The 27,728-nt window shown below is 44.5% G+C and overlaps 1 protein-coding gene across 1 annotated transcript in view; it reads right to left on the bottom strand.

The window, feature by feature from the left end:
- Nucleotides 1–27,728, bottom strand: part of PLG (plasminogen) — a 372,393-nt gene that overhangs the window by 230,717 nt on the left and 113,948 nt on the right. Inside the window, exon 4 of the mRNA XM_069607701.1 lies at nucleotides 3,883–3,997. Within this exon, the coding sequence (XP_069463802.1) occupies nucleotides 3,883–3,997 (115 nt within the window). The remainder of the gene's footprint in view (nucleotides 1–3,882; nucleotides 3,998–27,728) is intronic.

Here is a 27,728-nt window from a genome sequence, read left to right as displayed (position 1 = left end):
ACCGTCTCATGTGTCAAGGGGCTAACATCCAGAGAAAGAGTTGGGGTGTCCAAATTTCATGTAGCCAGTAATGTCCAGTGGGACCAAACAGGCAACTATGCAAATTCTGGTGCAGATTGGTGGCACAGTGTGAAATTGTATAAGGAGCAAACTAATAGATATTCTGCTTCATATATATATAGATTGCTGTAATGTATATCACGTTAATTCTCCATAAGCTTGTGCTGCACCAGACATGAATGCAATGGACGTCGTTTCGTTTTTGCATTATCCTATCATTCACTTCTGCTGTGATACGATTCTTCCCACCAAATGTATAGTCCTAAGTTCTTCCCATTGCCTTCTCCGCCGGGCATACTTAAAATGTAGAACATGGGGTGGTTTCACCCAAACCTGCACTGGTGCAAGTGCAATGGGTAAACGGGCAAACATTTCCCTCGTGCAAAAACATATTCCTCCAGTGCATTTTTTATTTTTGTCAGACACTACTTGATATGCACCATTGTTCAAGCGGATCTAAGCTTGCTGTACGAAGATCAAGATCCAAATGTCACACAGTTCATGCAGGTTGCAAAATGGGCTACAAAATATAATCTCAAGCTGTTGACCTTTATTATGCATACATCATTTTGCATTTGTACGCTAAGGGCCTGATTTACAAAGCATTTTCCAATGGGATTGCTCCATTGTAAAATGCTTTTGTAAATCAGGCCCTAAATCTTTGCTGCCACATTGTACGGGTGCTCTGGTGTTCTGAGATCCAGCCTCATTGGTAGCTCTTCTTATGCGTTACCATCCCTTGAGCTCAGAGTTATCACCTGCACGCAGGCATGTCTTCCCGGTCAACACCTCTGCAATCTAGCTTTTGAAGACATTGAAAAGTAAGATTCCCATTGCTGAGCTTTGAGGAGCCCTGTGGTCAACATCTGCCCCTCATCAATGCAAATTACTCAACCACAGAATTTACCCTTCTCTTAAAGAAGGATATGATCAGAGCCAGTTATGCTCCCTGATTACATCCACATCCACGTAAACAGGACACACGCTGCAGCTGGCAAGATATCAAAATGAGTTAAGCACCCAACACATCTGTATTCAGCCTGCAAAACGCGGGTTCCAATCCTGGTTGGGCCGACTCAGCTCATCATCCTTCTGAGGTCGATAAATTGAGAACCATTAAGTTGGGTGATAATAACACGTCTTATTAGAGTGCTCAAACGCGGCAGCAATGCGTCATGAAGACCTACGCAAAAACTTGGGACGATTATCATTGCAGAGGAGAACACAGAGTAACAAGATAAATAGGGCATTACTCTCCTGTAGTCCAGGGAATATCTATTGGATGTGATCTTCCTGTGCCTACATTATCTCCCTCAGGGGCGTGGCGGTGAGCATTTCTTCATAACATCAGAATATGAGTGGTAGAGGCAATCCTCCAAGTCCATTCTTCAAACCAGATTCCTTGTGCTTAATCATTGACTCATCTGGTAGCAGAGGACCACTTTTGTGGTGCCTATACATTATTTCACAAACTAGTGCCACACTGTGCTGTTTAGATGTCCCTGTTCCTGAGAACCCGAGATAAGAAGAATGTTAGACTGAGCACAATAGCTACTGCAGGATATGCTTCTAAATAAAGGGATTTCGGATGAACAATTCAACATGGCTCATCACCAATCCTGGGCGGTTAAAATAAAAGAGATTTTCTTTGCTTGAAGGAATTTAAGAATGCATTTTCCAAATCACCATAAGGGACGGAAACGTGGACCAAGACGTACACTTATTTTGTCAAAGGAAAGGAAATAATCAGTTGAAGGTCTCGCCCTTCTGCTCAGTCTGCCAAGAGTGTTCACCAAGTGTTGGGTGTTAGTGGCATCTTCTATGGTGAGGTCAGTCATCCCCTTTTGCTATTATCTGGATAATTTAGATAGAGCAGTTACACCATGGTTTTAGAGAGACGCGTTTAAGCTCTTGCCTGCCACGTCATCACTGTCAAAAAGAAATGAGCACTGTTTTTCACAGCTGAAGACTCTGAAAACACTAGGTGCAGTCACATAAAACAAGACAACTCCTTCCAGCCTCTGATTAAAAACATAGATCTCAAATAAATGGTTTTCTGGCTCCAGACTTAAACCTCTTCCATGTTGATGACCTTAAGGTTCCTGTGAAGTCGCAAGTGCCCATGCACCTCTCAAATGTGTCACCGTTCTTGTCAAATAGGAACACTCCCAGTATGGTTTGGCAGGCCGTCGCTGCAGTCAGACAGGTAAACGGTGTAACGTCATCTTCAGCAGTTCATTGTTACCCATGTTTCTATCTAGTAGACAATAAAATGGTGGCTTCTAGGGTGGTTCTCCTAAGAACACAGGTGTCATGGATGAACGCCTTGGCGTATGTCGGTTCATATATGGGTTCAGCAATTAAGAAGAAATCTAGCTTCTACTTGCTGTCCGTGATGATCCCTGAGACTTTTCCTCACTGCGTCTTTCTGAAGGAAAGACTGATTATGGTTAACACAAGAACAGCGCTCTATGAGTAAGGATGAAGTACATCCAGGAACCTATTATTGTACAAACATTTATTGAAAGAAATCATAACAACTCAGAAGTCCTGAAGTCATAGTAGCCAGTTGACTGATAAACCACAAAGTGTGCCAATACCTGAACTTGCTAACAGAGCAGGACAGGTTTTACTATCTAGGGTGGAACCCTATGCCCCAAACAGCCCCAAACAGCCAGGTTCCGTAGACAGGAAATCCAGGAGGAGCTCGAGGCACTTTTAACAAAGACTGGGTTTTGAACTATGGCTCCTCTTGGAGCAAAACTCTGGACCACACTTCCTTTGAGTTTATGAGTTCTTGAGGCCTGCTAGGAACCTCATGAAGATAGTTATAGTGGTGTGGGATCCAGGATTTCTCTTGGGCTGAGATTGGGTAGTTTTTGGAATTAATGTGCATAATCCAGCGTTGTCTACCAATCTCAAGCTAGGCTGAAATTACTGTGTCCTGCTAATGGAGGGCAGCACACAGGTCGTAGATCCAAACAGGGGTATAGAGTCTGCTTACCAGCTTACATTTGCAGGTGTACTTCCGGCATTAAGGCTCTTTTTATGAAGGGAGAGTCACTCCTGTGTTTTACTTATTTATGTGTGTGTTTTGTGGAGCGCTACCTAGACATTTGAGATGAACACGATTGGTAAAGGAGAATTGAAAAAGGTAAAACACTAGAGCGGAATAGGGTTAAGTTTAGATGCAGCGAGGGAGGAAATGGAAGTCCCAACACGGGTGTGGAGGGCAACAACTTAAAAGCAAAATGAAGGTGTACATCAAAATCACAATTTTTAATTAACATACATTTAGATTTCAGAATAAATGAGATAGGGCCTCACTACAAGTTTGGTGGTAATTCGCTGGTAAATCTGCAGAAATACCACCAAACTCGAATACTGTTAGTGCCACTTGGTTCCATGGGTTCAACATGGAATTGCAAGTGGTACCAAATCTCCATGTTTGGAGTACATAGAACTCCATGAGGATTTTCTGTGGATTTACCGCCGCTGGGATTCCTGTGCGGTATATTCACTGATTTTAATGGGAGGTAAAGTTGCAGATTTGCCTCCAGTTTTGTGCAGTAGTTCAATCCACCACTTTATCTCTAAAGTTACAATTTGGTGGTGTGGTAAAAATGGCTATATAATTCCGTAACTGCCAACAAAAGTGGCAGTAACAAAATCACCACCACTTTTTTCCTGCACCACAGAACAATAGAGACAATACCCTGAATAACAGCACTACAAAAAAGGCATGTTCCAAACACACACACACTTGGCTGACAAGATGGGAATAGAAAGTGGTTTTACGGAGGAAATGAGAAGGATACATACTTGGGTACATGAGGCGTGCTGCTGGACCACGTCTGGCATGGTACTCCTTTTGCTGTTTTAGATTCCGTCCCTCTGTACTCAACTCCATTGCCCCGCTTACACTCTGCCAAATACACTACAAGAGAACACATTGTATTAGTCCTGGAGTTTCATGCTCTGACTCTTGGTGGAGCAACACAAACTGAGTATGACTAAGTTCATAGTTCTTTCTCCTTCTATAGCTCTTATCATTCTAACTCCCCAGTATTGTGTAAAAGTAACAGGAAATTGCTACCATCATTATAGACACATTAGAATGCACTATTAATGTGCACTATCCAACCTCATTTACTGGTGGGTCCCCAGATTGACACTTCACCAGACCCAAACACAGCCTCAAGACCAATCACCAGTCTTGTGTGGGTGGAAGTAGTGATGCACGCCCTAGATCACAATCACACAACCACCACAAGTAATAGTGTTTTTAGGCAAACGTTTTCTGTGGTGTAGCACCATTTCACATCATATTAAGTGTTTGCCAATACAATACCTTAGACGGTTTAAATTGCCTTACAAGTAGTCTTACTTTAAACATGCTTACAGCAGTGTGACTGCACGTTTGTGTGAATTGTTTATTATTTCACAAACCAGGTTATTTCTTTTTCCATACTACGAGGAACCTGAGGGCATCCTCCCATCTGCTCCCCTTAGATCCTCTTCTCGGCTGGCCAGGGAAAAGCCATCACTCTTGGATCCTGACCCTGGGGGTGGAGATGCGAGGGAGGATCACCTCGGCAGAGGAGCCTTGGGGAGTGTGGAGAGGATGTCTGCAGGTGAGACATGGTATCCCCCTTTCCGTGTTTAGAAGGAGTCCTACCCTCCCCTGACCGTCGTAGGGTATAGTAAGTGCTTTTACCTTCCCTACACACGCTACTGTCTCTCATTCACATACCTTTAAAACTGGGACGAGGAAGAGGCAACTAGGGGTAATGCACACTTCTAGTCAGTTTCACCACTATGGTACTGAGATGAGGAAGATGACTATGGAAGGTCAGGCATGTCCCGTTAATTGCTATAATTGTGCTCAGGCACAGGTGCATACAATGGTAGACCAAGAGAGGAGAAGGAGGAACCTGCCTGGTGAGAAGGTGGCAGCTGCAAAGCGAGGAGTAGGCTGGAGCAGGGCCGGCAGAGAGGACACCATATGTTGCCAGGGGTGAGAGAGGTGCCGCGACCCGAGAGGACAGTGATAGGACCAGAGCCCCAGCAACTACTTGAGCCGTGTGTTCCAAGCTGGAGCTGGGGAACAGGGAAGACTCACAACCGCCGCAGGCCACTCCAGCAAGTTTTCCCAGTAGCAAGCGTTGCTGCCTGGAGCTCCCGATGCTTACCCAGGAGGAAAGTGGAAGTCGGAGAATCCTGCGGAGATGCCCGGAGGAGCAGCTGAGTACCAGTGAGTGTGAGAGAGGGAACACTAAGGGAAGAATATTGAATACCAAGCAAACTACAAAGCACTTTTTTTAAAGGCCACAAGATTTATTGAATACCAAGCAAACTCCAAAGCACCTTTTGAAATGTACCAAGATGTATTGATTACCGAATTGAAGAGAAAGATAAGGAAATCAGATGAAAATGCTGCACAAGTGAAAAGCGAATGATGTACAGTGAAAGCTCATAATAAGCACTATTGAATTAAGCAGAAAAGGAAGTGCAGAAGATAACTTGAATGGATTGAGAAAAGCCAAGTGTTAAAAGGATTTATACTACAGAATATCAGAGTGACTTGAATACAAGTTGTGGCATAACCAAGAGACTGCCATTGCGAAAACTACCATGAATGCAAATTATTGACACTGGTTCAGGGAGAAAGCCTGTGTTGGCCAAGGAACCCCAATAGCATCACAAAGTGCCAAGGGTTATCAGTTGCGTGACCTGTAATGGGTGGACCGTGTGGTCCGACAACTTTGCCTTGATCGAGAAGCGCACCTGGAGGAAGAACCAAAGAAAGTCATGATACAAAGGCTATGCTACATGACAACTGCTGAAGTAAAGGAGGGCATTTATTTGAACAATTTAAGAGCCTGGAAGATTACAAAGTTAAACTGACAGCATTCGTACAAGTCAAGAGGCTCACAGCAGTTCCAGTGGAGGAGGTGCCTGCTTGTTTAAGTGAACCCTGAGATGTTATAAACTGTGTTGAACTTGGCGAAGGGAACCCTGAGACATTTTGGTACTGTGTTTAACTTGGGGGAGGGAGACACAAGAGCTTTTGGAACTTGTTCTGAACTTGGGAAAGGTGAAGCTGAAAACAAGCTAGAGCTCCTTCAGGCCAAAGGCATAGGCACAGTAGGCTGCACAGCGACACACATCACCTGCAGCCTGCCACTACCACTTGCAGGTAAATGGTAGCAAGTTTCCCATTGCTAAGTAGTAACCTACATATGGTTATGACACACATAGTTAAAATGGCTAACTACAATCTGAAAGTAAGTATTCTTCCATTCCAATATACTAATAAATTGGGGAACAGCATAGTTTTCATAAAGGATACCACACAGGGGCAGCGTGCTGGTCCCGTTGCCTTGCTGCAGTCCATGTTACCATCTGTGATAGATATTTGTATTTGTAGTTGCATTTTGCATTTCATCATCATCATTATGTTTATTTCAGAATTGTACAAAACATTGCATGAAAACGGTACAAAATATAAAACATATTCAATCACAGTATAAATTACACCCTCCATGTTTACATCACATTGGATTAACCAGTCCTTTATTCAATTCATATTTCTGAGCAGACATTTCCTCATATAAAGTGCAGATTTTAAATACATAAGCAGGTACCAACCCGACAGAGGCGAATCTGCCCATAATAAGTAAATCAAGTCAGGTCGATGCTGGGCAAAGCCCATTTCATATAGCACTGGTCCCAATACCGAGTTTCTCACATTAACACATGCATGACAGAAAAATACAAAATGAGCCAAGCCCTCAAGTGGTGCATCACACAGAGGGCAAGACCGATTGACGTTCTCACTGGACCAAGCCACCACCACTGCATGTAATTGGACAACATCAAACCGTGCCGTAGTTAGACTGTCTGCTGGAGACTCTGCCCACAACAAGTATTTCTATATACCTGGGGACATAATGGTCATAAGTCCTCTCTTCTTTAGTTTCAAAAGCTCTATAGTTTCTCTAGTGGCCTTGGCATATTCATAAGAAAGGGGAGTCCACAGCTTTACCTCACCACGAGAGAGCACATTAGAAGGTGGAAATAAATGTGTAATGTTAATGACCCTCAGTTGTTTTTTTATTTAATATGGTGAGCCATGGGACTTTACCCCCAACATCCCTAGATATAATAAAGATAATCAACTCATGGGTGAGGCTAACTCTCTCATTACCCCATAATCTTAACCAATGAGTAATAGGCTGCAGGGAAACCTAATCTCCAATTGACCTGCAGCCCAAATCCATATACAGACCAAAATGTGGCACTGATGGCGGCAGGCCCAGCATGTTCTTGAAAAAGTGATTTTCCACAGTTTGGATTGGAGAAACGTTCGAATAACCCCACATCTCCATCCCACATCCGGCAACCAAGGTTGCTTTACCATTATACAATTTGAGTATCAGGTCAACTGGTCTGGCCCTGAATTTTACCAAAGCCCTTAAGACCCCTCCCAACGCTTGTTTAAAATGGACAACCTGTTTTGTAATGTGTGCTGGGGCACAAAAACTAGAAGAGAATCTGACCCCAAGGTAGTCGAAATAATCAACCGTGGGGATCACACTACTCATACAGTACATGGCCCAGAATTTGACCTTTCGCCACCCGTCCAGAAGGCCATCACTGCTAATTTTGTGGCATTTACCACTAGGTCCAGACCACCCATAAAGCAAGCATAGTCAGAGATGAGGCGCTGCAAGGCTCTGGGAGTACGGGCCATGAGCACGGTGTCATCCGCATATATGAGGACTGGGAAAAATCGTCCACCCAGTTTGGGCACATCAGGAGAAGAATTTAAAAGGGCTTTGTGGAGACCATTCACATATAGACAGAAAGGAAGCGGCATCAGGACACATCCCTGGCGCACTCCTAATTCCACGCAAAAGAATCTGTGCAGTGCTCATTAGCCCCACTCCTAACACTAGCCTGTGTTGAGATATGCAGTCTAACCAAAAGGATTACAAGGCCCGAAGGGCAGTTCGTGGATCCGAGCATGTCCCACAGCTTGGCACGATTCACCTTGTCGAAGGCCGTGCTCAGATCCATGAAGGCCAAACAAATGGGTTCTTCCTTAATATAAATGGAGTGTGCAGCTAAGATTAAGAGACTGCTCAGCCGTGCCCAGCCCCGGCTGGAATCCCAGCTGCACAGGTGAATGTAACCCATTGCTTGTTACCCACTCCTCGAGTCGAGCCAAAACCGCACAACTCAGAATCTTGAAAATTGAGTCCAATAACGATATGGGCCTATATGAGGCCCCTTTTTATAAATCGGATGGATAATGGCACTGGACCATGAGGGTGGTATCCCACCCCCTGCACAGATGGCATTCAAACCCTGGATCAACATCGGATCCCAGAGATCCTAAGCCATAGAAAACAAATATGCTGGGATATTATCAGGGTCTGGTGCCCGGTTGGAACGTTGACATCCCATGGCTATCCTGAGTTCATCCACTGTGAATACAATTGTAGCACCACCACCTCCTATATATATGCCCCCCTGAGTGCTTACATCTTCAGTGCTACAACATTCAGCCCCATGGAAGGCACTTTATAGGGATGAAAAATGGTCCGGCCAAGTCTTATCTGACACATTATTAACGGGTAGTTCATGGTTAAATGTATAGAAAGGGCCACCCTGTGCGATTTCCCAGAAAAGTTTGGAATCATTGTTCCTTGAGCCGCCGATCCAAGAAGCCCAAGCTTCATCTTCAATATCTCTTTTCCGTTTAGCTAAGACCTTCTTATACCAAGACCTCACATTAACAATAATGTTTTTGGCGACCCCAGGGGTCCTTAAGGCTAGGAGGAGTTTTGTCTTTGCTCTAGTGCAATCAGAGCTGAACCAGCCAGCCCTCACTACTCCCATTATTTTGTCTACAACCTGGGTTTTTCATTTATATTCCTTTTTTTTATATAGCGCCTAACGCCTAGCCACTGTACAGAAAACAGAATCATGGTAAAATATTTGTGGCAAATGCAAAATACAACATAAAAGCAAAGTTAAGCAGAAGGAATGTGGTCCTTACATCAGGATTTAAAGAGAGGCAGAGAGCAGAGGGATTCTAAAGACAAAGGAAGATAATTCTAATGTTTTGGAGCAAAAAGTGAAAATTAGCGAAAGTGGGAGTAAGCACAAGGAAGACGGGAACAGCTAGGAGAAAAAGAGCTTGAGAAGAAAGTGAAGGAGATGGATTATAGAAAGAGAAGAGAGATAAGGAGGCTGTGTAGACATTTAAACACTAAACATAAGAAATTGAAGAGCTAACAGGACTCGAAGGAGAGCCAACAAAGAGACTTGCAAAAGATGCATAGATAGAGTCACAGGGATAGGGTCGTAGGGAGAGAGAGGACAGAAAACATGTGTGGAAGCATGATAGATAGAGCTGAGTGGGGCAAGTTGATGTTCAGGAAGACGAAGAAGAAGACCGGAACAATAGAACAGTGAGAACACTAGGGATAAAACGAGGAGCTTAGTTGCATTAAAAGTAAGGAAGTGTCAGGTCGAGAGATAGATAGGGAGGTCAAAGAAGAGAGAGGTATCAACATGTATGCCCGGATTACGGGCAGTAGAAGAACAGAAAGAAAAGAAGGAGGGAAAGAAATAGACAAGGGGAAAAGAGGTGGCAGAATAGTGGAAGCAGGAAAAAAGAGAACCTCCGTTTTGGAAGAGTTTAGATGCAGGTAGTGTGAAGACATCTATGACTGGATGGAGAGCAGGCAGTTAGACAGCGTAGAATGGACATAGTCAGAGAAAGAAGAGATGGAGAGCATGATTTCCGTATCATCAGCATAGAGGTGATACTCAAAACCAAACAAAGTAATAACAGAAGCAAGAGGGGCCAAGGGCAGAGCCTTGGGGCACACCGTGAGAAAGAAGAAAGACAGGGGATGCATATCCAGCCCAGGAAACGGAGTAAGTATGGTTAGAAAGATAGAAGAGGAACCATTCAAGAACGGGACCATGAAAGCCAAGCTGGCTGAGAGAGGAAAGAACCGAGTGATCAACTGTATCAAAGGCGGCCAATAAAGCATGAAGAACCAGGAGTGAAGAGAGTTTAGCATAGCAAGAATATGGCGAACATTCAGAGACAGCAAGAAGAACCATTTCAGTAGAGTGATGGACCCAAAAGCCAGACTGACATTCAGGGAGAAGAGAGTGCAGAGAGACCAAAATAGAGACCTGGGAATGGACAATTGATTAATTTCGAGAGAAACAGTAGAAGCAAAGTTACAGGGACGAGAAGGGTCAAGATTGGGTTTTTTAAGAATGGGAATAATAGCAGAGTGCTTAAAAACAGAGGGGACAGTAGAGGAACTGAGGGAAGATTTAAACATGGCAGCAAGATAAGAGAGAAGTGGCGAATAGACCACTAGAATGCGAGAGGAAGGGAGAGGGTCAGAAGGGAAGCAGTGGGATGAGCTTTCCGTAGGAAAAAATAAATATCAGACTCAGAGGGAGGAGAGAAAGAGCTCATAAGAGAAGTGGGAGGTGTGGGGAGATGCCATGGGCATGGATAGAAACGAATGACGAAGAAGAGAGATTTTGGAAGAGCAGTAGTTAGAGAAGTCAGAGGCAGAAGGAGGAGAGAGGGATGAAAGATCAGAAGGAGCGGGTGAAAGAATATGCTTAAGGTTTAAATATAGACTTCAAGGGAGGCAAGCAGGAGAGGCAAACCAATAGTTGAAGTAGCTTTGCTTATCAGCAAGAGGCAAGGAACCAAAGGAGGAATGCAGCGAAGATAGCAGATATAGATCTGAGGTGGCCATAGAATTAAGCCAGCGCCACTCAGCCCTGTATCCTATGCATACTATCTCATTCCCTCTTTTACTCATTCAAACACTGACATATACTGATGAGCTCTGATGGTTATTAGTGCACCCACGGGTGCTGTGTAATTTATTGATTGGCCAATTTGCAGTCTATACCAGTCGGCTTCTGTTTGAATGTCCTTAATTCAGCGGGCAGGGTGTTCCAGTGATGCCGAAGGACGAAGGACTGAAACCAGGAAACATCAAAGGTCTTAACCTATATCTAGGAACCGGGTTTTACATTGATTGGAGGAAGTGATATTGCATACTCCACTGCGGGAATTAGCAAATGGTGCATTGAAATAGCAGCACCGGTTACACAGTACAAAAAGCGACTCAGGATATAGTATACACAAAACAGCTAAATACTAATGGGTGCATCCTTGACCTCCTATTGGTGGTATAATATAATCTCCAAAAGGCTATGGGTTGCAACCTATGATTATACATCCTCTGTGACGTACCTTCTACACCATCTACCACCAACGGCCCCTGTCAATCACAGTGCTGACAACAAAACTCCAAACATACTGAAAAAACGGGCCTCTACTCGATCCTGTTCACTTCATCCAGAGCATCTCACACCTAAGACTCACAGCCAAACTCAACACTATATGTCAGCAGTTACCCATAATACCACCCACCATCATCCTTACTCACTTAAAGTCACCCATAATATAACTCAGTCACAGCAGGCTACTCTGAGCCTCATCTCCACCCTTGCTAATCACAGAACCAGAAAATATCCCAGGACGTGCAGCTTTAGCGTCAATTAGGGCCAGCTCTGTTTTTTCTATTGCCACTCAACTTGTGAAAGGTGATCCCACTCCTTCAAGTTTAATAACATGACTACTGACTTTTTACCTTTTGCTGGCACTAGAGTCTGCATGTTGCCACATTATTTTGGTGAGGATTTGAAGATATTTTATCAATCCCGCAATGTATATAGGATTCTGCCATCCTTTACCACAAAGTGAATAGATGTGAGGTCATTGGGCCAAAGGCCACTTTCTGAGATTCCTTGAGATGGGAGGTCATGTGTCCCATCCTGCAGTGCCAGATGGGTGTGAGGTCAAAGGCTGTTTGTGGCACTTCCAATACAGCTATTTTTTCTAACATTTTCATCACAGATTACCGGAATAGTTCAATAAATGTAATTTTTTTTTATTTCAATGGATTGGAGAAAAAAGGCTAAGCAAATATTATTTTCTCCTCCAAATAAAAGGGTAATTGTGTTTAACATGGTATGTTCTGGGTGCTTTAACTGTGAACATCGAGTGAATGTGTCTTGTCCACAGTGCCTCCACTTCCTCTGTAAAGTGCCTGCTTACTGAAATAAATACTTATTATATGGCTGAAAGAAAATACGCTATATTTAAAAAAATGAATATTTTCTATTTAAATATAAACACTTAGAATTCTTCTTCTCCATGTAATGTACACATATCCATAAAGGGTTTTGCGCTGGTACACATAGCGGTGGAAACTGCACATCTACTTCCCATCTTAAATTCAAGCTGGAAAGTCTGATATACTTGATAGAACGACCACAGCAAAAACAATTAGTCAAGGTAATCCTTAGTCTTGTTGGTGCACTTTCAAGGGTTTAATCAATGACACCACTCACTCGCCACACTTTGGCTTATGACACTTCATGACATTGTAAGGCGTTGAAAGCCAACGTTTGTGAGAAAATTGATCACCCACTTTGCAGCGCGCCTATTTCCTTCTACATCAGGATCCCCATGTTAGTTTTGACTGATGTATCATCAATAGAAATGTTTTGTCCGTCATAAACATACTGAGATAAATATACTGGACCCATTATGAACTTCCAGCTACAAGGGCAGTTACAAAGAGCCTTCCTGAATGTATGCAATTTAGGAAACATGGCGGTGGGAATTCCAAAAAGCAGAACTAACCAATCCCTTGTATATCCAACACTTATGGTAGCAATCCAGGTAACAGGACAGGTGCAGAGGCCACACTAATGGATGGGCCAGGAAGAAAAACAAAATGTTCACATCAGGAGTTGACTGTCTTGGTGGAGGAGGTGGTTAATGAGGAGGGAAGGTTGTTCAGGCAACTTATTACCAAAACTGCACCCAGCAATCGGCCACTTCAGAACGTCTCCCAACACATAAATCCGGTCTCACTCCAGCCAGTAAGTATCAACAAGGACAAAAAGAGGTGGAATTATCTGAAGTGGTTATTGGATTCCTTGTGGAGCATCATCGTTAGGCCACAGCTACTGGAGGGGGGAGATTGGCACCTCTTGTGATGATGCCTAGATAGAAGACCGTCTCAATCCCGGATAGCGGTTGACTCTTGCACTTCCAGAGCCAGTGTGGCATGTAGCGTGGTGAGCACTCCATTCCTCACTGTACAGCAACTAACTTCTCCCTGTATCCTTCACTGGTCCTAAGACATGAACTGGAGGCAAAGATGATGAATTGTACACCAAGGATGATGATGACTCTGAAGATGATGCAGCTGGTATAATCATCACATCTGTGGCCTCCATCACCCTCACTGTAGCCAAAAGCACCACTCGGATCAGCACACCCACAGCCTGACTACTGCCACCAGCACTATATCAACTGTCACTGCTAGCACCATATGCTAAACTGGCCACAGTAGGTAGCTCTGTGACCCTTACAGCCATTCACTGCTACCCGGAACCAGATAGACATCTGCTGGTGGTGGATGTGTGACTTTTTCTATCCAACTGCTGCTTCTATCAGCAGTGGAACGTAGGACATGTCAGATGACATGCTGCAGCGCCTGCGGCAAGAGGAAGCAGTTTGGGTAGGCTGATGCTGCAGAAGATGAGGGAATTAGGCCTTGCTGCCCCACCAGCCAGTACCCCAGTGTGCTGTCTTCATCACAGCGACGATGAGGATGACAACAATGATGATGGTGGCCCTCCCAGGAAAACAGTCATTCTAGATACATTTCCACAGGGCGGTGGCCCGGGTCAGGGGAAGAAGGACGAGCTGCCTCCATTTCCTGGGATGCACCAGGGCAGAGCCACAAGGATAAAGGCAATGAAGGCAAGCAAGCAGAACGACATCGCCAAGTATGGGCCTTCAATGACAAAGTAGTCACTAAGTGGCCAGGGTGGGAATAAAGTAGGTGAACCAACAGCCTGGATGCCTGGATACCTGCAAAATGGTTCTGAGGTGCTACAGAGGGAAGTCGTTTTTGCATCACCACAATGTCCAGCCCTTTCGAGCACCACAAAACCTCCTATGTCTAAGCAGTACTGGGCTTGGGCATGAAGCCAAGATTGTCTGCTACAACATTCTCCCTATGCCTGGTTCACGCTTCGCTAATGGTATTAGGCCAGACATATGGTACTACCACAGACATATGAAACAGCACTGCAACAGAACATTGCATTGGGAGTTGTCGAGGTGGGAGTGAAGGGCACTTGGGGTGTTTTCAGCAATGTTGGTTTCTGGTGGCGGGATGTGCATTGGAAATGTGTTTCGTTGCAATGGGGTAAAAGAGGCCTTGGGGAGTGTTGTGTTGAGGTGTTTCGGAACTGTGTGGGAGGAGAGGGAGATGGCCTTTGCTTGTTGATGAGTGTTAAGAGAAGACGGAGAAAAGACAGATGGTCTTCAGTGTACTTCAGTGTACGTATGCACAAGACGATCTTTAAGGTTGCGGCTGCGTTTCAAAGCAAACCGGGGTTTCTCTGGTTTGAAGGAATCGGTCTGGAGTTTGTCCCAAAGTTTGAGGATAACTTTTTTGATGGTGTTGCTTAGTGGAGTGAACGTAGTTACGCAAGTCATCTTGGTGGTTGATTGTTCTCTTTTGCTCGATGTTAAGCAGGACTCTCGATTGGTGTTGTGCATGCACTTGCGAGCTTGGCGGATTATATGTTTGGGATAACCTCTTTCTTTCAGTCGGATAGCCAGTTCTTTGCTTTTTGAAGCTTTTTGAAGCATATTCGCATAATGTGGAGCAGTTTCTTCTTATTCGTAGAAATTGGCCGCACCGAATCACATGGTCAACTAATGCTAGAATACCCAAAAGCTGGCGTCATCCCATCCCAGAAGGGCTACAGGTAAAAAATATACCTCCAGCCCTCCAGTCCAAATGCAAGACCTGAACTTAGGCGTCAACTTACCTGCACATGGTAGGTCATTTCTTTTGCAGCACCCTTCTAAATACCTATACACCCCTTTCACCACACTAACATAGTCCCTTGTCATCCATAGGTGGACGCACTTTCTTTTTAACATCGACTCGACCACAAATAAACTGTCCTGAAGACCGTTCGGTACCACTCAGCAGCGCTGCTTCACTCTTTACAGCCACTGCCACCTGCCATCTAGATACCGAACCAGAAACACCTAATTGTGTGTCTACAATGCTAATGTATTGTCATTGAAAGCAATACATGAAATACCTCTGTCACTCTGCCTACTAACTCACAAATATGCAGATCATTATGTATTCAACTATGTATATCTTCAGTGCTACGGCGCAGTTTGTAAAAATATGTCTCGTTTTCTGTTAGTATAAATTAAAGTTTTTTGACACTTTTGTTTTTCCTGAATCTAAAGGGTTGTTTTCTCTCGAGTTAGTAACTACCTAGCTCTGCTGCAAAACTGTGACACTATGTCACGCCTTTGGTTAGGGTAGCTTTGACTCACTTTTTTGTTCTTACTGTACTTCCCTACCCTCTTGGGTGAAGCCCCCTTCAAAAAAGAGGGTTCCGCCCATTTATTTCTCTTTCCTGGTAGCGATCTTATCCATGATCTTAAGGACAAAATTGCAGTTGGTGATAGGTCTGAAATTGTTGGGATCTCGCTGGTCGAGATTGGGTTTCTTAGCCAGCGGCGTCACTGTGACCTTCTTGATGGAATTTGGGACTTTCTGGTCTCTAAAAGAGGCATTGATGATCTTTGTTAGTATAGGAGCAAAGATGTCGGTGTTGTCCAGTATTATTTTAGGCGGAAGGATGTTCTCTGCACATGTCGTGGGTTTCATGGCGGCAAGTACCTTGGTCATTTCACTAGTGGAGATTTCTGTGAACTTGAAGGTTTCGATGTGTAAGGGTGGGATCTTAACTGGCCAGGTGACTGTCGTCTTTTTATTGGTCGAGGAGTTTGTGATGGAATCCCTGGCTTTGGCGATTTTATTGAAGAAGGAGATCTGGGTTGCATTGCATTCTTCCTGTGAGGGTAGGAATAGTCGAGTGATGACTGGGTTTTTCTATTGATTTCAAAACACTAAAAAGTTTGCCGGTGGAGTTGGCAGCTGTGGAAATCTGTTCGTTATAGAAGTTTTTCTTAGCCTCAATTATCATGTGTTTATATTTTATTTCACTTTCCTTCCATAAGACTTTATTGGCGGGTGATGTTTTTTTTTGCCAAAGATTGGGGGTCATTACGACCCAGGCGTTAACCATGGCGCTATTATCGCCATGGTTGACGCCTGTATTTTACCGATTGCGCCATGGTGGATGGCGGAATTATCGCCCCATTCCAAGGTTGGCGGGGTACCGCAAATTGCGGTACCGTAATTACCTCGAAAGTCCCTTTGTGGGTTCCTTCCTTAACGGCTGGTAAAACCAGCCGTTAAGGTGGGGACCCGCAAAGCGACCTCGTAACGGCGCCGTTAACCCCTTACCGCCTGGGTCGTAATGAGGCCCATTTTCTCTGGTTCACTTGTCCCTTTTTTGTTCTGCTAGTTCTTTAGAAAACCATAGTTGGTTTTTTTGGGTTGGTCTACTTGGCTTATTTTGAATGGGAGCTACTTGATTTGTAAGGTTTTCGAGATGGCTAAGTAAGTTTGTCAGGAGGGTTTCACAGGAGTCATTCTCCCCTTGATTGCTTTGAACTTTAGCCAGGCATTGCGTGAGATGGTTCCTATCAATGTTTTTGTAGTTTCGATATGTCGATGGAATAGGACAGTTGGGGGTTTTAGGTTTGGGCAGTGGCAGAACGATATGGAAAGTTATGCTATGGTGGTCTGACCATATACACAATTCCGTCTTAAAGTCATGTGTCTCTAGGTTATTAGTGACGACCCAGTCAAGTAGGTGACCGTTGTCCATCGTGGGCTCTTGGTTTTTGATCTTAAAGTCAATATTGTTTAAGGTTCTTTGTAGTTTGCCGGCTTCTTTATCTTTGGTATCACCGTACCATCGATTGAAATCACCCAAAATTAATGTGGCTGTATTGGGCCCTTCGAGCATATTTAGCTGGTGTGTTATTTCATCGTAAAATTCTGGGGTGGACGTGGGGGGCCTGTAAAGGACAATCAAATTTAGGCTGCTGTTAGCTGTAGGGAGGTGCGTAAGATGCATGATTTCACAACCTGTACATGCTATGCTGCTGGGAAACATGTGAATGGAGTCTCTTGCAATTACTGCAACACCACCCCCCTGACCCTCTTCTCTGTTTGAGTAGAAGATGGAGTAAACTTCCGGTACTGCAGTGTCGCAGGTGGGGCCGATAGGGTCCTTAAGACAGGTTTCAGTTATACAAAACTGCATTGCCACCTAACTCATACTAAGGGCTCCATGAATGGTGAATCATTTCTTTTTTTGGGGGTTAAATAAAGAGGAAGCCCAGCATAAAGAAATGTATGTATGTGCCCCATGTATGACACTTACAGCAGTACAGGGCAAAGCATGAAGGGGAGATGAATGTCCCGGAGTGTAGGGGGCGTGGACATGTGAAATAAGAAGAAAGACTTGTGAGTAAGAGGCAAGTGAAGATAGAGGAGGTGACTAGGGATAAGACATCATGGCAGGCAGGACAAAGTCGGGACACAAGGGGTATGCGATGAGATGGGATGCCACCACCTTATTCACGTGTGATTTGTACTTTTTCATTTCATTTCTTTATTGTTTTTCCTCGCTTTTTTTCCTTGAGTTTTTCATGACATTTAATTTGAATGGTATGAGGGTTTTTCCTTTTTCTGTATTTACAAGCTCGTTCTTCAGCGAATTTACTGCGTGGTTTGTTTTTTCTGACTGTGTTTGGCAAGAGAAGTGCTTTCATCACTCCACTTGACACTGCAACTCACTTCTTGGCACACAACTGACCAGTCCTTACGATTGACAGTGGTTGGGGGACCCTTTCCCCGATGTTACCTTTTTGCGGAGCAATACTGGTCCCTGAGCCCACTAGTGCAGAGAGACTGTACCCCATTTCACTTTCCACTTGGTGTTCAGGGCAGGCTGTAACAGTGCTAACGTTATTTTTTACATATTTCAGGGACCGGTTTGCGCACCTCTGTGTTTTTGTTGCGGGGCTGCATTTTGTCCTGTGTAGTGGTCAAACTGGTTACCTTGTGGGTTAAGCAGTGCCTTGGTGAACCGTTGGCTTTGTTTGGCTGCCTGCCTCCTGTCCAGAGGTTGGGAGTGCTATATATGGCCATGCCCCTTCCCAGCCACAGTCTGGACCCTGGAAAGATCACCTGTGTGCATGGAACCTATCTTGGACTGGGCAGAGGTGTCACATCCTCACCCTGTGTGATGTCATGGATGCATCTAAGCTAGTTATCCAGGAGTGTATAACGAGTTTGAATGCTGCTTGTCTTCTTATGGGCACTGGGGTAGCTCCTAGCCCAGGACTATGCACAACTGGCAAGGATTCTGGAGTCGTTCGCTGGTCAACCACCGGAACCCATATTCGAAGCACAGAGAACACCACCAAGAACTCTGGGATGCTGCCGCAACTGCCATTGCCAGGGCCAACTTCCTTAAGGCAAAGGCCTTCCTTGTTCAACCAGGGGATGCCTGTGCGGGCGTCTCCCGCCCTTGAACCAGTGGGAAAAACGTGTTCACCAACCGACATCTCCTTTGCCTGGACACTGAGCGTGCCTTCCAGTGCGTCTCCTTCACGAGCTTGCATACACATTTGCTCACCACCTAGTGTCACGTAAATCTCCATAGGACGGAAATTCCTTACCTAAAGCCACCCTCTACCTCGTCTTCTGTTGTATGAACCTGGATGTAGGAATCGTGTGAGGGGTCCCTCTCACTGCCTATGTATGCCCCCTTCTTCCTTTCAGGAAAGGGTGCTTTTGCGTTAAACTCTCCTAAGAAATTGAAACCGGATATTTACCTGCTGCTGTTGTTGGACACTTGTTCAGGGAGTAGGACTGGATGTTTTAAGTTACTAGTAAGACATGTATTGATGTGTCAGTATTTCCAAACGCAGGTAATACGTGTTTCACCTACTTTCCTTCCTCACTTTAGACGGTGTCTGTAACTTTGTGTACTGATGTTACATTATGTCGAGTTTAAAGTGTCCTGGCATGGGAAATGATTGCTGTTTTTGTGCATAAATCTTTTGAGTGGGTTACATGTGATTTCTTTGAACGAAAAACCAGCTAGTGAAATTTTAATGACTAAAAAACAACTAAAACCAAAATAACGAATTTCTTTTTCGATGTTTTTTTAGGCGGGGTGCCCCCCAAAACTCCCTTTTTTTAGTAATACTTTTCCTCCACCCCCAAAACCACTACTCCGACTCCCATCCCCATTTTTGGTATTTCCCTAAATTAATTATTTTTGTTTTCGTTGTTTTTTCATTCGATATCATCACTGCATACCCTTTTTGTGATACTTGACTTGCAGTTGCTCTGGACTTAATGTGCATTATTAGTGTTCAATAAATACTACACGTATTTTAAGTATATAATTGTGTGGACAATGTGTGTGTTTATAGGAGGTCTCTCTGACCACCACAGAAGGGTATTAAGGAAAATCATCTCCCTAACACAATGTAACAATATCCGTTTTAATAGGTTGGGGTAGCACTGTTTCATGACAATCTGTTTTGATATATTATTTCAGCAGATAACAGTTTTGGTGAACACCAAACGATATGAAATCAGCATAAGTATTTGCAATGATATGATATGATATGGCATTTATAACGCGCCTATACAGTAGTGTTTCAATGAGGACATGGGTTATGATAGGTTATGAAGGTGAGGTTCAGTCATTATTGGTTTTGGACGAGACAAAGGTGCAGTAAGCTTTGGCAAAGAGAGAATTTTGTATGTGTCGTTCACAGATTTGGCAGGTTAGAGTAGAGTTGATGACAGAAGAAAGGGGGGTCCCAAATCATTAGGGCCATTAGGCTGAAGAAGAGGCAGTGTGAATGCCTGGGCCCAGGTGGGGAAAGGGTAGGCAAAAAGGGGTGGAACTCGTCCACTGCTGGTACTTCAATGCTTGCCTATAGAAATTAAGGCCCATGCAAGAAAGAGACAGTGCAAACGATTTATGGAAATGAAAACAGAGCAAGGCAAGGTAGTCGGAGGGGTGATATGATGTAAAGATCAGGCACAGGAAGGTGAATTTACGTCAAAAAGTGACAGACGAGAGAATGGGTAACAGTGTGTAGAAAGCAAAGATTATCTATATCAGGAAATGGATAGTGCTGTAGTGCATGTACAGGAAGGGGTTAATGCACAGAAAACTCGCCCCCAGATGGAAGAAGTGGAGAGCATGAATTATAAAGGTAGTGGTACAGGATGGTTAAAAAGGTAAATGTATATAAGTGTTGAATCTAAAGTAGATGGGAGTAGGAAACTGAGGACATAGTCGTTGAGGAGACCAAGAGTCTGTGCCGACAGGGGAGTAGTGGGAGAATATGCACAATTGAAGGGGAGAAAGGTGGCGGCAGGAAATAGAGAAGGTTACTTCTAGAAGGGTTGTGGGGAAGGGCACTTGAAGGCATCCAGCGATGTACAGCGATGAGGCAATTAGGCAGAGGATTGTGCAAGGACTACCTGCAGGTGGGAGTGTAAAGACACAAAATAAACAGGTGGTAGTGTAGAAGCAAGAGTGGCAGCATAAATGGGGTGATGATAGTAGAAAAGAAATAGGCTAATATATACAGCACTTACAAGGATTGCAGAGCACTTCCTATTCTCTGGCAGTTCCTATATTTAGTCACATTATGTTATAGTGTGTCTGGGATTAATGTAGTGCAGATCCAGATTGTAAACTGTGGAGTATAGGTGGTGGTGGGTGCAGGGACATGGTGGAGCAAGGCCACATGGGTTTAATGGAGCAAGCACATCCATGACAGTGATCTGCCAGGTGTGTCTTCAGAAGTGCTACAGCTCTTTCTGAAGTGCAAGGCTGAGAAAGCACATCTGATGTGAGTGGGTGTGGTATTCCAGAGCCTAGGAGCATAACAGTAGAGTGCGTGGGTTCTAATTTTCACCAGTTTGCCATTCTTCTTTTTTTATCTGCCAATGTCTTGGCTCCATGTGTTGTGATTTCAGAGAAGGTATGTAAGGCTTTGCAAGGGATGCATGATGTTGTGAAGTTAATGAGGGTGGGAAGAACAAGCCAGTGGAGCTCTCTGTTCTGTGACAAGGTGGACTCCTCTATGTAGGGCGGCTTACACAGGGTACAAAGAGCAGGCAGGGAGATCAGCAAGAGGGCTGGGGGTTCTACGACCATCATGTTTGGAGAGAACTAGGCCTTTAACGATATTTCTGAAGTCTGCAACGGTAATCCCGGGTCTGAATTTGCAAAGTACAGTCAAATGAGACCTGGCCTTATGGGGCTTCTTAGTGGTGTGTCTCGTGAATGAGAGTTTGCTCTCTACAATAATTCAGGGAGATTTTGTGTGGTGGCTGTTTTGGCTGAGAATCCCCCTAAACACATTTGTGAGAAGCATGCTTGGATTTGGACTTGCATACAGGTGTTCCCTAGTAGATTTGAATTCCATCTCTGATGGATTCAGGGATTCAGTTTAAGATAGAGGTTTGACATCCAGGCATGGACTTAGAGAGGCAGTATTAAAATTGTTGTGTTTCTTCAATACAATTGATCCAATGGTAAAGTTGCTTGTCATTGGTGTACTGGAAGGACCTGATAATGAGGATGGCTCACTGTAGAATTTGGAGTTGACAGGAAAGAGGTGGATACTTGGGGACACTGCAGGTGACTTGGCAGTTGTGATATCTTTTAAGGTACGTCTGTAGGACATGAGGAAAACGAGTGCAGGCCTGTGTGTCGAACCCCGTGTGGAAAGCCAGGATTTTGAGCAAGGACCTGTTGTCAACTGTGTTGAAGGCCACACAGAGGTCAGACAGGACCACTAGTTGGGGTCTCCTTGGTTCTTTATGTTTAGGATGTCATTGATGTCTGGAATTATGGTGGCTATTTTAGTGTTACAGCATATTTAAAAGTTGGAATGCTTGTCTTGCGGGAGTGTGTTTTCAGTGATTTGGCCGTGGGTCTGTGCAACAATGTTACTGTCAGTGATTTCTTCAAAGAAAGGTAGAGGAGTGATTGGGCAGTAGTTTGCAAGTTTGTCTAGTAAAGGGTCAATTTCCAAAGCATGGAGAAAGTTTGGCTAATCTTTAATTTGTCAAGGAGAGGCTTTGAGTGAGGAAGGCTCTGATGATAATGAAGAGTGGCATGAGGGACTTTTTAAAGAGACTTCATATGATTGAGTTGGGGGGTATGCCATTGTGTTAGAATGGATGTACAATCTGTGGCTCTCTAGAAGTTTTGGGCTCTTGACTCCCATGGTCCTCACTATTGACTTTTCACACTAGGGCCCAAGAGAGTTTTAATCCAAAACATTTTCCGAGCCAAAGGTTCCAGACCCCTATTTTAGAAGATAGTCTTGAGGGTTATGAGGAAACTGATAATTCCTCTAACGCTACAGACCTAAAACAGGGCCACCTACACATGTTGTCGATTGACAAGAGGAATGTCTTCTGAGAATTCTCTGCTGCCAATGTGTTCCCTGAGTTTGTCTGTGACAAATGTGTTAATAACGTTACATTTGTTAATGGAATGGGATATTTTAGGTTAAAGCAATGGGTTGATGTTATGTTTGATGGCATCGAAGGGGGCTCTGCCTTAGTTGGTGGCTTCTTCTGTCGTGTTGGTGTAATATTTGTTTTTTGCTGTTGTAATGCGATGTCTATGAGCTGTGCCCAGGGAGTTTTGGGTAAAGAGATCCTCCTCTCATTTGTGTTTCTGATAGATCTTCTCCCATCTGTGAACAGTGTGTTTGTTGTCTGTGAGCTTTTTTCTGTAGCAGGGAGTGAAGGGCCTGGGTCTGTTGAGTCTTTATTTCAGTGGAACACAGGTATTGACAATTTCTGTCACAAACCGTTTGAGTATGTCTAGTAGAGTGTTGACATTCGTTGAGGGATCAGATCAGGCTCATATGCATATGAGATCTCCATCTAATGTGTCTACGGGGAGATTCGTAAAGTATCAATAGGGTCTCATAGTAAATTGTACTTGGCCCAAATATTTGGAGTGTGTGTGATGAAGCTGGTGGGTATGGCCATGTGGCTAGCCATTCAACAGGAATTGGAGGTCAACATTCAATTGAGGGTGAAGCCATGAGTATCAGATCCAATATGTTGCCTTTGATGTGCTTGGGTTCAGTGAGGAGCTGCTCGGTGTTCATTTCGTAAGCGGAAGAGCTCTTCTCCATTTTTATTTTTTGCTTTAGTATCTACTAGGTCACTGATGATGATTGTGAGGTGATGATTGATAATAATTAATATTTTTTTATTGTGGTTTAGTTTACTCAACTTTTCACAAATGAATACACCAAAACATCAATTCATAAAAAAGGAAGATAAAAGATGAAAGACACCTCATCTGTAAAACCCAATGAAGAAGGGAGCTTAGGAGGCCAACCTTCACTGCCCCTCACAATAAAATTCCCAGGATGATTGCAATTTTCCTCCAGAACAGGCTGAGTAACACAACACAAGCTTGATTGTGCCCCGTCCCAGACAAGTTCTTCCCCCAGCCTACTTCTGTGTATGCAGCTGACCTCAGCTCCTCCAATGCAATATACTGGCACACAAGATGTTTTACACATTCCAATACTCCCTCCCCACAGATGTAGCAGACTCTATTAACTCTGGGACCGGATACCAGGCCCCCTCAACTTCCCATGTTTTTGCCACATTACATCTTTAGTTAGTCCCACACTAGGTAGTTGCCAAGAAATTGCCTTGTCTATGGTGGGGGACTAATCCTTTGCTGAATGTAACCCATGAATTCCACAGCCTGGTTACTCGTGGCTAAGCTGACCAGTACCTGCTCCCGGCATTGACCCACTATGATGTCCTTCAAGGATTGTTTGTATTGCCTCAGGGGAAAACTCACAGTGTTCGCCGGCACAAACTTTAACCATTTCTCAGCCTATTTGCATACTTTGGAAAGGTTGACACCTGGCATAAGGCACATGACCTACGAGCCTCAAAGATTAAGTTTAATAGGGATCCCTCTGGGGCATTACTCAGCTTCCAGAATAAGTTTAGGCATACAAGATCCATCTTGCGATGAATAGGTAGCAGATTAAACTCCAGCAAGATCATTTTGAATGCTGTACCAATTAGAAGTTGCAACAGACTCTTGATCATTCTTCTTTCCAATTTAGGCAATTCTTCAGTTCGGCTAATGCCCACACTTCCATACCATAAATCATCATCGGTACCACCTTATCTTGATATAGCCGTAACACTGCGCCAATAGAATATCCTCCGCCCCTATGCGCAAAAGCACAAATTCCTCCTAGTAGAGCGCTGACTTTCAGACTAACATAGTCCAAATGGACCATGCCACTTAACCTGGCGTCTAAATGGATACCCAGGTATTTATGCGATTTTACCACCTCCGGCCCGCTAGTTCCCAGGTCGGTTTAAATTTAATCCTCTTCCTTGGGGGATGAAAGACCATTATCTTAGTTTCAGAGATGTTAATATTAATAAAGTTGTCATCAGCATTTATGTTTAGTTTATTCAGGGTAGTTTGTAACCCTCCAGGGGTCAGGTTCAGAATGACCAAGTCATCCACATAACCTAACCACTGGAGCTGCTTAGATCCCAGCTTCGAAGGGATGGCGCCTGGATGTTGCATAGCCACCACCAAATCGGCCAAGTAAAAACATTGGGGTCAAAGTGTTACCTTGTTTTAAACCCTTAGAAGTGGGTACCCATGTAGAAAATCCCCCATTCTTATCAACACTAACCTTGACCCTAGTCACTGAGTACAGTAGGACAATCATCCTAAGTAGTCGGGGGGAACATTTAACCCCTACAACTTGCTCCACAGCCTGTTGCGGTCAATGGTATCAAACAAAGCGTTTAGGTCAATAAATGCCACATGCACCAGGACTTTCCTCACCATCCGTGCTTGTTGGATCGTGGTGGTTAAGGTTAAGATAATGATGCTGGATTTCTTGAGGAACCCCGTCTGCAGCACAGGAATAATTTTACAAGTTTCTTCCCAGATTCTTCCAAGAGGATTTTTGCAAAAATGTAGCTGAAACATCCAGCATGGCCAGCATGCAGTAGTTCTTTGGATCATCCTGCTTGCCCTTCTTTAGGACTGGCACTATGATACTATCTTGCCGCGATGCCGGTATGCACTGCAAGGCTTCAATACTCCTGAAGAGTTGGTGTAGAGTGGTTGCCCAGGACAATGGGTCTGCCTTGATGACATTATTGCAAATCCCATCTGGACCCACTGTACTAGAGGCTTTACTTGCTCTAATTACTCCCTTGATTGGATCCGGGCCCAAATCATATATCAGTTATTCACCACCTTGAGCTCCCTTGACATGGTCGCCCTACTTCCTCCCTGGGGTATGCTGGATACATTTTACCCACTCTGCCTCGGGTACTCTTTTTATGTCTCCGGTATTTACAACCTTCCAGAGTGCAGTGTAGTCCTTATTCATAGCTGCTAGCACCAGCTCCTGCCATCTGCGACACTCCACAATAAATCTGTGCCGCTTTAGCCATTTGCTATATTTAGATTTAACCATTTCGACCTTCATGCTGTGAGCCAAGGACTGCGGCTCGGTTGCTGCTATTACACGCAATTCCCCACTCAGCTGCCTCTTCCTATCCCTGATTTCGTGGTCATAATGATGTCGATGAGTATTCTTAATCCCCAGTGCCATTCTACTTGCCGAGTGAGGGAGCCTCACGGCACAGCTTTGGATCAAATCCATGTAGGCTTCAAATAGGGAAATGACCTGACTGGGCTTTGCCCCCAGGGCCCACTTGGCCTCTACCACAAACAAAGCCAGAATCTGGCCCGCCACCCTCACTGCTTCATCCAAATTTGAATTATTTTAAGAGATACAGCTCAGCCCTGTGTTAATACTTAGCCAGCCAGACATTCTTTGTCTAGATTGAGGGGAAGTGGGGGAGTTCAGGGGGTCTCCCCCTGCATTTTAGACCAAAATAAAGGTGAAATATATGCAATCAAATGTGATTAGGTCAAATGTTTTAGGTCAAATAGACCCGAACCAGTGAAATTAGCAGGGACATCAGAAGAATACCCACCATTCATGGCGGAAAACCCACACAACGTCAGCAAGCAGGCCCAACTCATCCCCCATTGGTGGGCCCTGGTTGTGCCGCCCCTCTGACCCACCAAGTACACATAATGTGCATCTCCTGCAACCTGCCCAAGTGGCAGGGGAATACTGGCAGTAAAGTCTCCACACAACAGTATGGGCACTTCATGCTTCAAATCCCCCAATAAGGCAACCATCTCCCTTAATGTTGCTAAAACCTCGCCTATTTATGGAGGAACATATATATTTATGCACAACATTTCCCAAGGAAATGGCAAGTTTAGGTTCTGCAGAGGAGTTACCTTGGCCACAAGAATGTTTGCTGACTGTGTGGGTACTTCCACAATCCCCATGGGGTTCTTAACTCCCAATGCCATACCTCCTTTGGGCCACCCTCTGGGCCCCTTACTTGCCTGGCGAGTAATGAGGTTCCAACCATCCACCACCAGAGGGTCCATTAACCAGGTTTCCTAGAGTAAAACCACATTCAGGCCATCTATATAATTAAATAGGCCATTCCCCTGGAAAAAATGGTTATGGCCCCTAGTGTTCCAACTCAATATCAAATGGAAGCAATCAGAGCCATGGTTATGAGTGGTGAACCCCCTCGATGGTACTAGTGTGCCAACCATGCCCAGTGGGATTCATCATCCCCACCTCTCAGTCCTCCCTCCAGAGGTCGTCTTTGGATCAATTGTGCCAAGCACTCAGGCTGGGTGGTTGGGACCAGTGGCCTCTCAGTATTAGCTGGGTACTGCTCAGACACAGGATGTTTCCCATTACTTCGAATTTGGATAGTTTCGGATCAAAGAGCCCTCCACATTAATGTTGGAACATTCATACCCCAACTGATAACGGGCCCCTCTGTGTTCCATGATGTACATCAAAATGTTCTCATCATAAAAGTGCACCATGGAGGTGGCATAGCTATGGTCCTCACACATATCGACGATCTTGAGGTCACTGCTGTTAATAGACTGGAGGGGGAAGATAGCATGTAATAGATCCAACACTCTCGAGCGATTCAGGAAGAAACTATTGCCCTTACAGAAAAGGCTCTTCAACTGCATGACCTTCATCGAAGTGGCTTGCATTTGCTGATTAACTGTTGTCAATGCCAGTAGGTGCATTACGTCTCCATTCCCCAGTGCCACTTGAGTCATGTTGGTTATCGAACCTCCATGTGCCACTCCCAAGTTAGTTTCAAAGAGGCCTTCTAAGTTGTATACCAAATACTACTTCATCCCCCTCCCTGGTCTCCTGACCTCTGGATATCGCACCCCCAGGCGATTCCAGACCCTTGCTGATTTTTACCCACTCTCCTACATAAGTGGGCTTGGGCCACTCCCTTGGGACCTTTAGGTTGAATTATAGCTTTCCCCTGTCTGACTGTGCCGATGGTGCCTCCCTCCAATTGTTTGACTTCTTGTGCCATAATAGCAGTGCAAATGGAGAGTTTAAGATACTGAGGTTCTCT

This window comes from Ambystoma mexicanum, chromosome 4q, assembly GCF_040938575.1.
Source record: "Ambystoma mexicanum isolate Mex_15411 chromosome 4q, UKY_AmexF1_1, whole genome shotgun sequence".
Classification (NCBI taxonomy): domain Eukaryota; kingdom Metazoa; phylum Chordata; class Amphibia; order Caudata; family Ambystomatidae; genus Ambystoma; species Ambystoma mexicanum.
The sequence above is the reverse complement of the archived record's forward strand: the minus strand, read 5'-3'. Positions and strand labels throughout refer to the sequence as shown.